At 35.6% G+C, this 14,952-nt stretch overlaps 1 protein-coding gene across 2 annotated transcripts; it reads left to right on the top strand.

The window, feature by feature from the left end:
• Window positions 1-1,718: 1,718 nt before the first annotated feature.
• tm9sf4 (transmembrane 9 superfamily protein member 4) lies at window positions 1,719-14,285 on the top strand. 2 transcript variants are annotated; one of them, XM_073875058.1, is made up of 18 exons: window positions 1,719-1,823; window positions 2,990-3,097; window positions 4,113-4,212; window positions 5,877-6,045; window positions 6,282-6,426; window positions 6,654-6,777; window positions 8,350-8,468; window positions 8,563-8,674; window positions 8,773-8,843; window positions 8,935-9,071; window positions 9,160-9,237; window positions 9,322-9,397; window positions 9,480-9,563; window positions 9,685-9,860; window positions 9,950-10,013; window positions 10,864-10,983; window positions 12,262-12,351; window positions 12,735-14,285. In XM_073875058.1, exons 1-18 carry the CDS (start codon window positions 1,785-1,787, stop codon window positions 12,882-12,884), a joined length of 1,962 nt encoding a protein of 653 aa, XP_073731159.1. In that variant the 5' UTR covers window positions 1,719-1,784; the 3' UTR covers window positions 12,885-14,285. The 2 variants fall into 2 exon arrangements, with proteins under 2 accessions (XP_073731159.1, XP_073731160.1); XM_073875059.1 differs by lacking the exon at window positions 1,719-1,823 and adding an exon at window positions 1,863-1,886.
• The last annotated feature ends 667 nt before the right edge of the window (window positions 14,286-14,952 follow it).

Here is a 14,952-nt window from a genome sequence, read left to right as displayed (position 1 = left end):
GAAATGAAACTGCAGAGATCAGCCGCTTTTAGCTTTATCAATGAAAGCCTAAAGACTGTGTGTTCACGCTAAAAGTCAGAAATGACGTAAAACTTTGTCCTCAGTACCTCAAATTAGATAAATAGGAGGAGAGAAGGCAGTCCGTGTGGCTGTTCGAACACATTTAACCACATGCGGACCAAATGCCAATGCTGGCCAGATTGGCAAAAAAGTATCTCTGTGTCCAGTCCTCTTCTACATCCTCAGAGCGAGTGTTCTTTACCGCTCTGTCATGGCTTTTACCTGAGAACGTTGACATGCTGATTTTTTCTAAAAATCAACTGCTAGTATTGTTTTCAACATAAAAGTTTACTTTTATGTTGCTTTTAGGACGTTTATGTTCATTGATCATTTGTCTTACTTATATATTTTATTTATTTATTTTATTTATATGTAAGACATATGCCCTGGATGTTATAGGGATGTTTTTTTTTGTAAAGATTGTGTGTATTATTAAACATTTCGAAATAAATAACAAAATGTTGAAAATGAGAGGTTTGGGCTGAAAGTCACTTAAGTCAGAGTAAAGTATCGAAAAAGGTACCGCTGGGTACCGGTATCGAATTCCAGGTACCGGCATCGGAACCGGTACCGGTAAAAATGTGAAAGGTACCCAACCCTAACGACCACTCACCTTCATCTCCCTCCGTAAAAACCTTCTGATGTGCGCAGCAGGGTTATGTGAATGTCCGAGCTGCACATGCGACAGGTCAACTAATGCAGTGGTTCTCAAACTTTTTCTGCATGCGGCCCCCCTTGTGTATGGTGCAATCCTTCGCGGCCCCCCCAAAGAAAATTTATGACAAAAAACTGTTCTAAGATTTAACATTTGAATTAAACAAAACATATTAAGTTATGCAAAGAGTAGTGCTGTTGGTTAGTAGCCTTATTTTTTAGGTTTAATTACACAGAATTCATGATAAATGAATGTATTTTATAAAATGTCATAAAAATGGGGGCCCCCTGGGGGCCCCGGACCCCAGTTTGAGAACCACTGAACTAAGCAATATAATGACATGTGATTGCCTGTCATTCATTGCGCACCAAAACGACTCCGAATAAAAAACACACTTATCATTACGATGGGTTCCAGTGTTAAAAGAGTGCTTTACTTCCTGCTTTTTTCAAAACAATCGCATCTTAATGACGAAAGCGGGCCCGGGCTCGGATCGATAAAAGTACAGTGTGATTGCGTGCATCTGGGGGAGTAGGGAGGGGGGACAATCACGCTGGGGCAAGGTTTGGTTTGGATGATATGAGGGCGAGATCACGAGATCAGCTCTTTGCATTAAAAAGGACACACCCAAAAACAGCACATTTTTGCTCACACCTACAAAGTGGCAATTTTAACATGTTGTAATAAATTATCTTTATGGTATTTTGAGCTAGAACTTCACATACGAACTCTGGGGACACCTAAGTTTTTTTAAATCTTAAAAAAGTCTTGTGAAATGTCCCCTTTAAATTTCAATGGAAAATCTCTCTCGTTCACTCGTAAGTCCATTTTAACAAAAAAAAATGAAATTGGGTTATTGATGCATTCCTTCCTTGTGAGCATTTTTTTTTTACATAAACCAGTAATAATATCAGTAATGCAAGATCTCTTAAGATGCACCAGCATTGAACGTGATTTTATTTTTTTTTACTTTTTTTATTGTAAGTATAAACAAGAATATTGAAACAGCACTGAACGTGAAATGACAGCAGCGCAATGACCCATTGACATTCTTCCTGTGACGTCTACAATGACACGTGTATTCAAGATGGCGGCGGCGATGCCGATGGTGAGTGTAGATGCTAAAGCATCTTTTGTTTCTGTGTTTCACAGAAGTTTTTAGTCCACAATGGTAAAGATGTTTTTTGTCCAGTTGTGTTTAGTGTGGCTGTATGTGCGTGTGTCATTTGAGGTAGTTTTCTTTTCTCAAAACTGTGAGTGGCGGTTAAAAACAACCGGCTAGCCAAACAGCTAGCATGCAGCTAATAACCGAGTGTTTGGAGTTAATGTTGTGATTTATCGTTTAATGGAATATGTGAAACGGACAGTTGTCTGTATATTATCATTATTATTATCCGTGCCATTGTTTCACCACATCGATGTCTTGATAGTTTGCATCTGCTTTGTCACTCAAGCTATTAGGTTTGCGCTGCTTTAGCATTCAACGCCACTCGTAATCCAAACAGAAACCCTGCTAAAAGTATTAAATATTCAGATACAATTACTGTTATGTTAACAGTATGCCAATATTTGTCGGATTTGCCCGTTGACACTTCTGTGTATTGTGTGTATTGGCACTTGAGGCGTTGATTTGAGTTCCGGGTCCTGTTTGCCTATGAAGTAGTCAGTAGACATTTGCATTGAATCATTTAGCAGACGATATTGTCTAAATTCATTAAAAAAAAAACGACAAAAGCCAATTTTAAAAAGGTGTTAGTATGAGAAGTGCTATATAACGTTACAAATGTGTATACAGACCATAACTGTTGACAGATGTGATCATGATGACAACCCCAAACTTTCTATGTTTTATGCATATTATTTGAAGATTAGTTTTAGATTTGTCGTATTTTACCTGTTTATGTGGTTTATGTGTTAATCCTGTCCTGATTTATTATGACATTTGATATTAATATAATGTTATTTAATAGTAGAAACCTTTGTAATTGAGACAGGGCTCAATTTGTCATATAACCCCTTTAATTTTTAATAACCCTTTACAAACCTCAGTAAAACGTAATATTTGTAATACATCAAGCACACTTGAATGATCAATAAACATAGATTTAGTGACAGAGCATCTTTTCTGTAGTTGACACTCAGTTTCATCATTCGGGGCAAACTGCCACAGTCCACTATTGCTTAATCCTGAACAGTGTACTTTTTAATGTAATCTTATTAGTGTTTGATATCAGATTACTGCTGGATAGCTAATGTAGCTTTTTTTTTTTTAAGGCGATTTGGGCACTACTACTGGTGTCCTTGCTGCCTTCAGCAACACCCTTTTATGTACCAGGTGTTGCACCCATGAATTTCCATCAGAACAGCCCTGTTGAAATAAAGGTAAGCCTTCTGTGTTTTAAATGTTAAAAATGTTTTTTCTTGCTTAAAGGGACACTCCACTTTTTGAAAATATACTAATTTTCCAGCTCCCATAGAGTTAAACATTTGATTTTTACTGTTTTGGAATCCATTCGGCTGATCTCCGGGTCCGGCGCTACCACCTCCAGCACAGCTCAGCACAATCCACTGAATCCGACCAGACCACCAGCATCGCGCTCAAAAATAACCAAAGAGTTTTGATATTTTTCCCATTTAAAACTTGACTCTTCTGTAGTTACACTGCGTACTAAGACTGACAGAAAATTAAAAGTTGCTATTTTCTAGGCAAAAATATCGAAACTCGTTGGTTATTTTTGAGCGATGCTTATGGTCTAATCAGATTCAATGGATTATGCTAAACTATGCTAAAAGACAGACCCGGAGATCAGCTGAATGGATTCTAAAAAGGTAAAAATCAAATGTTTAACTCTAGGGGAGCTGGAAAATGAGCATATTTTCAAAAAAGTGTGGAGTGTCTCTTTACACGTTCTGTTAACTAATTAATTTATATATTTTTGCAAATCTATTAAGAATCAACTGAAGAGTTTCGTTGCAAAACGAGATAAATCCATTTTTTAACATTTTTGTCAAAACATGTTTATTATTATGTTATCATGTTATTATTTTGTTTTATGGTGTTACTTAGCTGTATTTTTTAAGTTATGAAGGTTTAAATCAAAACAAACCAACTGCAGTTGAATTGATATTAATTGGAATGCACAACCAAAAAAACGCGATTTCTGAAAAATGAAAAAAAAAACGGAGTTATCTCGTTTTGCAACGAAACTCTTCAACTTTTTTCTTGTGTATTCACACATTGTTTTTCAAAGATACATCTGTCTTCCTACCTTATCAGTCTAGATAGAGACTTTGTTTGACTCTGAATCACTCACATCAGTCATTACACAAATATAGGGGCATTTCTAGATTTTTCTGCTGGTATTTCTCAGTTTTACTCATTTAAAATTTTCACCAGGCTGTGAAATTGACAAGCTCCAGAACCCAGCTGCCCTATGAATACTATTCACTTCCCTTCTGTAAGCCTGACAACATCATCTACAAAGCAGAAAATCTTGGTGAGTTCAAGCACTGTCATATATATATATATATATATATATATATATATATATATATATATATATATATATATATATATATATATATATATATATATATATATATATATATATATATATATATATATATATATATATATATATATTGTGATGTTTGACTGTGTAAGGCTTAAGAATAGTTCACCCAAACATGATTCTTTTAGAACTATGTATAAGACTTTGTTTCTTCAGTAGGTTGACTCCAATAGGTTAATTTAGAGCCCCTTTCACACCGTGCATTGATCCCAGAAAATTGACACAAAAATGCCAGAGTGCCTTTTGTGTGAATGCAAACACGTCTTGGAATTTCTCCCAGGAAAGGGAACTGGCAACATTGCCATAACTTTCCTCCATATGTCCTGTGTGAACAAAAGGCAGGAACAGTGTCGTAAGGGGTGCGTCATAGTGACACACCCCAATGTTGTGGTCACAACAACTAAAGCCCTATTCACACTGGATTAGTATTCAATACTGACTTCTAGTGATTTGTAATAATTGTGAAGGTTGTCTGTGATCTTAATCCCATGCCACGGCCATGTCTGTAATTTTTAAAGTAAAAATTCCCCTGTAAATGAGCTACCATATATCGCTGAACACAGAGGTCCTGTGATAATATTAATACTGTGCGAATCGCCATCTTTGTAATTTGGCCAGGTTTTTGGCAGGGTCTACAGTAGCCCTAAATGGACAAAATGTTCTACAAACCGTGTTTTGTCCCTACGTTGTCTCAGACAACGACATGCTTTTCCTGTGGTAGCTAATGTATGCGTTTCGAAATTGAAAGGTGAGCTGTGGACTGAACTATTGCTTGCAATTTGCAATCTCACCACTAGATGCTGCTTAAAACCATAATAGCAGTGCATTAAATCTTATAGGTTCTTGCATGTCTCGTGACTAGTTGTCTTGTGTGTTTCGTCACACACAAAAAGTAAAGTAAATGTCAAGAGGATTTGGGTGTACTATTCCTTTAAAGGAACAGTATGTAAGAAATGTATATCAATTAATCATAAAATGGCCCTGATATGTCACTAGACATTAAGAAATAATTTTCATTTCAAATACTTATATCACTGACAACAGTGTTCTGGCCAGGATATTGGCATTTAAAAAGTGGAGTTGCAGCGCTCAACTAATGTTTATGTTGTCATGTTGTGTAGGGATGCATATCAGTTAATCGCGATTGATCTGTGGCAGAATAGAGGTTTTTGTTTGCTACATATATGTGTGTGAACTGTGTATGGTGATTATGTATATATAGATATGCACACATGCATGTATAATTTTAAGAAAAAAATATATTTATATATTAAGTATTTATATTTATATATAATATAAATTATACATAAATATACAAATGTATATACACATGTAAACATTGCTTAAATATATACATGCATGTGTGTGCATTTAACTATACAAAGTTATTATATACAGTACACACACATATATGATGTAAACAAAAACTTTTATTCTGCTATAGATTAATCGCGATTAATTGATATGCATCCCTAATTGGCCACTAGTTGTGTGATTGCAGTACCAGTTTTGGCCACAATCCTACATACTGTTCCTTTAAGCTTAAAGAATTTGACTTATGACATGCTTCTCACTGTAATAATGACCAGGTGAGGTTTTGCGAGGAGACCGTATCGTCAACACGCTCTACACGGTTCTTATGAACATGGACAAGAAGTGTGAGGTGTTGTGTAAAAAGCCAGAAGATCCTGTCAAACTCAGCAAAGATGAGAGCAAGCTGCTGGCTGAGCGCATCCAGGAAGAATACTACGTTCATCTGTGAGTCCCTAATCTGCTCATAAACGCTCATTTTGTAGCAACATGAACTCAAATTTTTACATCTCTTAGATATCATTAAACACCCAACCTCTCTTGGTTTATTACGATTACAATAATTGTAAATTATATTGTATTGATTGATCTCTGAAATAAACTAACACATAGTTTTAAGTTATGCACCGGCCGGTTGTCAGCGGCGTATTTATGTATCATACCAAGTGCATCTATATGAACAGCATTGCAGATAATCTCCCTGTGGCTACTCGGCTGGAGCTTTACCCAAGCAAAGAGGAAGGAATGGATGAGGAACAGAAGAAGGACTCGACGAGAGACATTCAGTTCGAGCACGGCTACAGAATAGGCTTCACTGAAAACAACAAGGTGATGAATGCCATCTCTTCCTATCAACATTATTTTATGTCTAGTGATGTAGACAATTCGTTTTTATTAGTTCTCAATTATTTATTTATTCAGATAACACAGTTGTGCATGTAGTCTTTACAGGAAGCTGCTATAATTTATGTAATATGGGTTATCTCAGAAAAATATTATTGATGTCTTTATTTTGAATTGATTTGTTGACATGCTGTTTTGTCCCACCCTTGCAGTTCTATTTACACAACCATCTGTCATTCATCCTGTACTACCACAAAGAAAAAGTGGAGGAGGGTGAAGCACACAATTACCGGGTTGTACGTTTTGAAGTGATGCCAAAAAGTGTAAAATTAGACGGTATGTCACTACAATCTTACATATAGCTAAAAATAGATTGTATGGGTCAAAATGATCTATTTTTTAATGCCAAAACATCATTAGAATATTAAGTTGATACATTTTTATGTATGTATGTTATGTATGCATATATATCATAAGTAATATGTGTTGCAAAGGACTTAATTCGGTCAACTTCATAGCCGATTTTCTCAATATTTTTTTGTACCCTTAGATTCCAGATTTTCAAATAGTTGCATCTCGGCCAAATATTGTCTATCCTTACAAACCATACATCAATAGAAAGCTTATTTATTCTTTCAGATGATGTATAAATCTCAATTTAAAAAAGACCCTTATGACTAGTTTTATGGTTCAGGGTGACGTATATAAAATAGCTAATATTATATTAATGCAATTTTCCCACAGTTGATTAAACATCTTTTGGTTAATGTGACTACAGCAACGGCTATTTATTAGTTTTCATTTCAGTTTTATTAATATTTTAAATTAGTTTTATTTTTAGTTTGTTCATTTTGCACTTTTTAATTTATATTAGTTGATTTTAAATAGAGCCCGAATGATAAAGGGTTTTGAAGGCTGATACCGATACAAATGTTTGTTGGTTTTAAAATCCGATATTCCGATATATCGGCCATTTTTTTTCCAGAAACGCGGAACAAAACTAACAGATTTTCCTGACATTATTTATTTGTAGCTATTTATTAGTTTTAACTAAAATAATATGATAATGCATTTTAAAAAGAAACTTGTTTCTTTTATTGTCTCGTGACCAACTCACCATGAACTCCCTTAACCGTTGTTCTCTTTGCCCAACTCTGGCTAGATCAGCAGGTTGCAGGATGTGTGACCAGTGTTGCCAACAGGGAGGTTGTAGAGTGCCCTCTGGTGGACAAACTATACAACTGCAACACTCATGACATGGTTGAAGGCTGTTTCGTCCGTTTTATTTTTTAATATTCATTTATCGGCCATTATGAATGCCGATACCGATAGTTTGGAGAATGCCTAATATCGGCCTGCCGATATATCGGTCGGGCTCTAATTTTAAACTTATATTGCTATTTGAGTTAATTTTATTTGTTTTAGTTTTTCCAGTTAATATTTTAGTGCCTCAACTTAAACTTTTTTCAGTTTATTGATATGGCAACATTTGTAATTTACTTTTTTTTAAACTAATATTTAGGCCTAAATATTTATATTTAATATATTAAATATATTAAATAATATAAATATTTATATTTAGAACAGAACTGTTTTAAATAGTTTAAGTTAACAATAATAACCCTGCTAAGCTGTTTATAAATATTGACTAAAACGTGTTATTATGTACTTGATGTGCATAATTTCAATGTTTATTCAATATTAATTTACATTTTAAAACAAAATATTTAAAAAGGCAAATTTCTTTGTGTCTCTGTAAATTGTGATGCCCTACAATTCACGCTCTGCGTTTGATCATCTTTTAGGGCACCATCGTGATTTAGACACCATTTATGACTTTGCCCTTTAAAACGCATCATATGCTTTGTTTTCTGTTTACGTCATTCTGTTTTACTTTTGTCTTTTTAGACATAAAAGCAGATGGAAGCGGTACATGCACCTTACCAGAAACCGTCGCCCCTGTCCCTCAGGAGATCGACCCAACTAAAGAAAACAGCATCCTTTTCACATACTCTGTACGCTGGGAGGTAAGATACACACACAGGCCCATTGTCATTGTCTTTCTGTGGTTCATCTGTTTGTGTTTGGCTTCATAAACACCTGCACTCTTCTGCAATGCAGGAAAGTGAGATAAAATGGGCGTCTCGCTGGGACACATATCTTACCATGAGCGACGTGCAGATCCATTGGTTCTCCATCGTCAACTCTGTAGTTGTGGTGTTCTTTCTGTCAGGTGTGAATGTTTTTTTATATACAGGCTCACGATTAAAAAGCTTTTTAGTTGCAGTAGTGTCATGTTTTGTGTGGTCTTAAGAAATCGTATGTCCACAGGTATCTTAAGTATGATCATCATCAGAACTCTGAGGAAGGACATTGCCAACTACAACAGAGAAGATGACATCGTAAGATGCTGCATGCTGATTGGTCTTCTCTCTTTTGATATTCAGAAATCTGAAATATGATGTTTTCTCTGTGTCTTTCTTCCCTTAATAGGAGGACACAATGGAAGAATCTGGTTGGAAGAACGTCCACGGTGATGTGTTCCGCCCACCTCAGTATCCCATGATTCTTAGCTCTCTGCTGGGCTCTGGTATCCAGTTGTTCTGTATGATTCTCATTGTGATTTTTGTAAGTATTTCACTTGTTTAAGGTTATCATATGGGATGCATAATCAGACACTGCTACATCATCAAACTATGTGCTATGTTTTGTAGTTGTGGCTATGCTGGGTATGTTGTCTCCATCCAGTCGAGGAGCTCTGATGACGACAGCCTGCTTTCTTTTCATGTTCATGGGGTAAATACACAACAAGATCACCTTGCAAATTAGATTTTTTTTCAAACACGGCCACGTTTCAACTTTGTGCGTTTTTTCGAGCAGTTTGTTTGGAGGATACTTCGCTGGTCGACTCTACCGCACTCTTAAAGGCCACAAATGGAGGAAAGGAGCTTTTTGTGTGAGTTAAAATCTGAATATTTTAAGTTGTTAAAGTAACCAAATTTAATAGTATTTTAAAACACGCACATTTGTCCTTATAGACTACGACGCTGTACCCGGCTGTTGTTTTTGGCATCTGTTTTGTGTTGAACTGTTTTATCTGGGGAGAACATTCGTCTGGTGCTGTAAGTATCTCTTTACTCACTGCAGTACAGGAAGTCACATGCACAAGTCATAGATGTTATTAACACATTCAAGAATAAAGAACGTTTCTCATGCTAACTGATGTATCATTTACACTTTCAGGTTCCTTTCACTACAATGCTGGCTCTGTTGTGCATGTGGTTTGGTATTTCTATGCCACTCGTGTACCTGGGATACTATTTTGGTTTCCGGAAACAGCCTTATGACAATCCGGTTCGTACCAATCAGATCCCCCGGCAGGTCCCTGAGCAGCGCTGGTACATGAACAAGTTTGTCGGGTACGTGGCGCCCTTTATGTGGTCTGGATCTCATTGATTCAATTGTCCGACTCTGTTAATTAATGCGACTTAATTGTTCTTCCCTTTAGCATCCTAATGGCTGGAATTCTGCCGTTTGGCGCCATGTTCATCGAGCTCTTTTTCATCTTTAGTGTAAGTGTGCACTTCTGCCACATAACAAGTATACAGTGCAAGGTCACTGTAGAGATGATTTGTGTTGTTTAAATCAGTATGCTGTGAAGCCCCGCTAATAGTGAAATCTCATTGGTTGAAATTCTTGCTTTATACGTATTAACTCTTTCCCCGCCATTGACGAGTCATTTCGTCAATTAATAGAAACCATTTGCGTGAAAATAAAATGTGTTCTTGATGAGTTTAGAGTAATCTATAATACCGATTATCCACTAGATGGCGCACTTACCTAATTTATAAAAAAAACTGACGCAAAACATTATGTATTAATTTACACTGCGTTTATGTTTTGATAATTGTTATGAATCTGATCTCTGAACAAAATTCCTTCACAAAAATTCAATTATTTCAACTTGCCTTTTCCCTAAAATATTTTTTTAAGAAAAATACCTATATTTTAGAGTTTATAAGCAGAGAAAAAAATTATAGATAGGATTTAAAGTTTTTTCCCTGTTTGTTTGTTTATTGTTTGTTTGAAAGCAGAGGGTCTATTCTTTCATTTGATATATTTGTATGTTTATATATTTTTAGAAGAAAATTTTCCTGGAAGTTTTTTTTAAACTTTTGTAAAAATCACAAAAAGGCTGGCTGGGAATGAGTTAAACACTTGACGTGTTCGGATTGTCTGTTTTTTGCAGCATTACGCATCAGATTTTGCTACGGTGATGACAGCTAAATTGCATTTACTTTAAACTTACCGTGTGGCATCTGGTTAAAACATGTAAATGTTTATGTAGTTGTGGTTATTGAAAAGGCTGTCTTGAGTCAATACTTATTCAAGCTTATTGTGGTATGTTATTTTCTTTTGTAGGCTATTTGGGAAAACCAGTTTTACTACCTGTTTGGCTTCCTCTTCCTCGTCTTCATCATTCTTGTGGTTTCCTGTTCTCAGATCAGCATTGTCATGGTGTATTTCCAGTTATGTGCAGAGGTAGGTGTGTCCATATGCTTAAAGGAACCATAAGCCGTGTAATGCTGTATGTACATAACAGCTATAGACCGTTTTGGAGAAGACGTCACAGTTACGTCACTGTGAGCTGTGGTTGCAGAAAAACAGTGGAAATGAATTAGACACGAGTAAATCGATCAAGATAACTCACTAGAAAATGTCTTGTGCTGTCGAGTGTCAGAATAGAAGTGCCAAAAAAAGATAACTTTCATTTTTATAGTATACCAACGTCGATGACACCATTTGAAGATAACGTAGGTGTTAATGGTTGCAATAAGCCCTTAAACGGACAGACTGAAGTGATGAAATCATCTGGAAATCTATTAATAATTAGAATAGAAAATAATTAGAGAAGATGCCCGGTGTTCTGTCGAAGTCTGTTCCCTAAATGTGTTTCTTATAGTGTTTTCATTACGTTACATTTATAATTTATTTAGAATAAAAGAAGGCATTGCATGTTGCTTGCTTATTTTGTTTAAAAGCAAGATGCCAGTCTGCTTGTCTTAATAACAAGGAGCTATCTCTCTCTGTACACACACACACAATAATGTAAATAATGTACTAATTATTCCAGGAACTTATGATTGTCAGTTCCTGTACCACATGATCGGCCGCAAACCAAAAGTATTGTTTTCTTCTAGACAAGTAATCATATAGTTCAATATTCAGTATTTTTTATAAATGATTCATTGTTTTTGAAACTCAGGTGCACTTTATTTAAAAAAAAAAAAAGTCTAGATATTTGGAAGATGTAAAGCATACACATGTATGTTTTTTGTGTTAGTCAATTTTTATTATTATTACTTTAACAGCTCAGGGATGTTCAAGGAACATGTTTGTGCACTTTCTGAAGATTTCAGTTCTGTTTTGGAATAAAGGGTTGGAAAGGAATGTTTTTTTTATTATCCAATTCATCGATTTATAAAAAAAATAATTGACAGATTAATCGATTATTAAAACGATCATTAGTTGCAGCCCTACCTTTTACCACAATTTTGTTGTTGGGATATAATTTTGTATATGCTAAATAATTGTCTGTGTAATTTGTTTGATGGACACATTGATCCATCAAAGGGCTTTATATCCTTTGACACAATATCCAAACAAACATTTCTTCGCCCTTACAGGAAGATAAAGAAGGATAATCAAGATGTTTTAAAGATGAAACACTTAGTTATTTTCAAAATGTTATTACTGTTTAGTTTTGCCTGTAGATGTTGTTTAAACAATTGTCAATCATTGTGGCTTCTCCCCCTGTAGGACTATCGGTGGTGGTGGAGGACGTTTCTGGTATCTGGAGGCTCTGCCTTTTATGTGCTAATCTATGCTGTTTTCTATTTTGTCAACAAGGTAATCTTTTTCTTTTTTTTAGCTTATTACTTGTATACCTTTTAACTTATTTTATCAGCTGTAGTGGCTTCAATTTAAACTGAATGGGTACAAATGTAACCAATGCCTGTGAAAACCTAGCTAGAGTGTTTTTTTGTCATTCACTGTTTTCTACATAAAATCATCCTCCATAATGTAAATACCATTCTGTGAAAATACAACCTTGATATCTTTAATATTGACTGAGTAAGGTCATATCAATGATTGAAACCAATGTTAAATTACTGAATTATAATCATTAGATTATAAGACTTTAGCCTGGATTTTACAGACAGTATTACACTTATTTCTGCGTTTTGTTTACTTAACATTTGCATAAATCTCTCCATTATTTCTTTCCTCAGCTGGACATTGTGGAGTTTATTCCTTCTCTGCTGTATTTCGGCTACATCACCCTGATGGTTTTGTCTTTCTGGCTGCTAACCGGGACGATCGGTTTTTACGCCGCATACGTGTTCATACGGAAAATTTACGCCGCGGTCAAAATCGACTGAAATATCTCCCTTTGGTTTTTGTTTACGCTTTATTTTTTGGTTTTGTGAAGCAAGCACTGATGTGTGTGTTTATGGCTGACGTGTAAGGCGCAGCAGCGCCTCCCTGTGGATAAGAGGAACGAACAGAGATACCTTTTCTGTCCTGCTGTCTCTGTCTCTGCAGAGATCCTGGGAAACATCACGAACAGTTCAACTTTTAATGCCTGTATATCTTTTTGCGCGCACACACACAACATGGGCCAAAGTGTGTCTATTGACTTTTTCCTTGTTTTTGGGTGGGGATGTTGGACTTTTTGGGCTTTTGAAGAGATTATGGGTTAGTTGCATATAATATCATTTTACGAATAACTATGTCCTCTTTTAATATAACGTTTAATTTGAATCTGTTGTCTTGGATTTGATTGCCTCTGTTGTCTTGAGAGAGTGTGTGTGTGTAAAAGTGTATGCGTGTGACAAGCCTGCTGGAAGTGTGGTCATTCTGTGACGTATTACTTGTTGGCATGGATTGAAATAATCAGATGTAAAACATGACAAAGCGAGTGCATTAAAAACAAGTACACTTTCATGTTTCCTTAAGTTTGCATGGTCCACACCTGGTGACTGTTATAATGATGCAGTTTCATTTTATCTTGCCATTTACCTTTTCAAACATTAAATTGGTTACTTGATTTTAACACATGCAAGTCAATAATTCAGTTTACATCTTCATTTCACAAACGTTTACAGGCTTTTCACCACTTCACAAATACAGACTGCAGATTAGTGAACTCACTCAAGGGTTAAATTCAAGGCTGTCAGTTTTTTTGCATTGGATATCAGGTAGCAGTGTATTTGTCAGGAATTGAAGTCGGTGTTAAGGAAATATGCATTGACTAACATCAATGACAAATACATCAGTGCTCAAATTGCAGATTTTCAAATAGATTCAGTTTTGTGTGAGGTACATAGACTAAAATGTTACATTTGTATGGTTTTTATTTATCTCTACCAGGCACATGTCAAGCACACATTTGGCATTGTTTGTAATATACAAATAAACCAATATCTCATACCTCAACGTTTCCTCCTCATAGGCATTGGCCAGCAGTACAAACCACCATCCCTTTGAATGTTTTTAACATTGATTCTTTACAGGTGACTGAATAAATGCAAGGACTACAGAATATATTTTCTACAGATACTTTATCTTACTTGTTTGGGGTTTGTTAGACTAAATTGTGTATTTGTTTATGGTGTAAATACACTGCTTTGTATCGTTTCGTTTTAGGTTATCATCAAGTCCCGATTATGTCTTTATTTTTAGGCAAAAGCATGTTTTTCTTTTTCTATTTTTCCCTTCTACAAGAATGTCCATTTCTAATGTATAAAACAATAAAAGTGCCAATATGTCAAAATTTGAAACGAAGTTTCTTCTGAATATTCTGGAGTGGATTATGTATCGGCATGCAGAGGTGTCATGCCCATTCAAACTGAGGGGGTACTTGCATGCAACCGCAAAATCAAAGAAGCGTCCATGAATCTGTTACGTCTTTTAATCTGTTTAATATGCAAAATATTATTAATTCTGTGCTGCATCCTTGTCACTTTTCAGAGATTTTTGCAATTTTTATAGTGTTTTGTCACATTTCTTTATTCTGGCGGCAGGCGCTGCAGTCACCGCAGTCGCAGACGTACTTTATTCTGGCGGCAGGCGCTGCAGTCACCGCAGTCGCAGACGTCATTGGCGTCTTAGCGCGCTCACGGCTCTTTGCTATTGCTGCTGCATTTTGCTATCTGAGGAATTAAAACGTGTAAGAAACGCACACATCATTTCCAAACCCCAGTACGGTAATGTGCAGTTAACCTCCTCTGTGTAGAAAATGTATAGTTTAAAATGTGTCCGTCTCAACGTTATATTAGTAGAGATTTCTAGATTCATCTTGGTACAACGCCAAACTTCGCCAGAGTTCACGGGGGGGCAGAATCACACATGCTCACATATGAGGTAAAATTGAATGCAAAAACTATTTTATCTAAAAATATTATTTTGAATCATTATTGAACATTAAACTCAATCGTAATTTTCGTT

This window comes from Misgurnus anguillicaudatus, chromosome 13 (genome assembly GCF_027580225.2).
Source record: "Misgurnus anguillicaudatus chromosome 13, ASM2758022v2, whole genome shotgun sequence".
NCBI lineage: Eukaryota > Metazoa > Chordata > Actinopteri > Cypriniformes > Cobitidae > Misgurnus > Misgurnus anguillicaudatus.
Note: the sequence above shows the minus strand (reverse complement) of the source record. Positions and strands in the feature narration are given on the sequence as shown.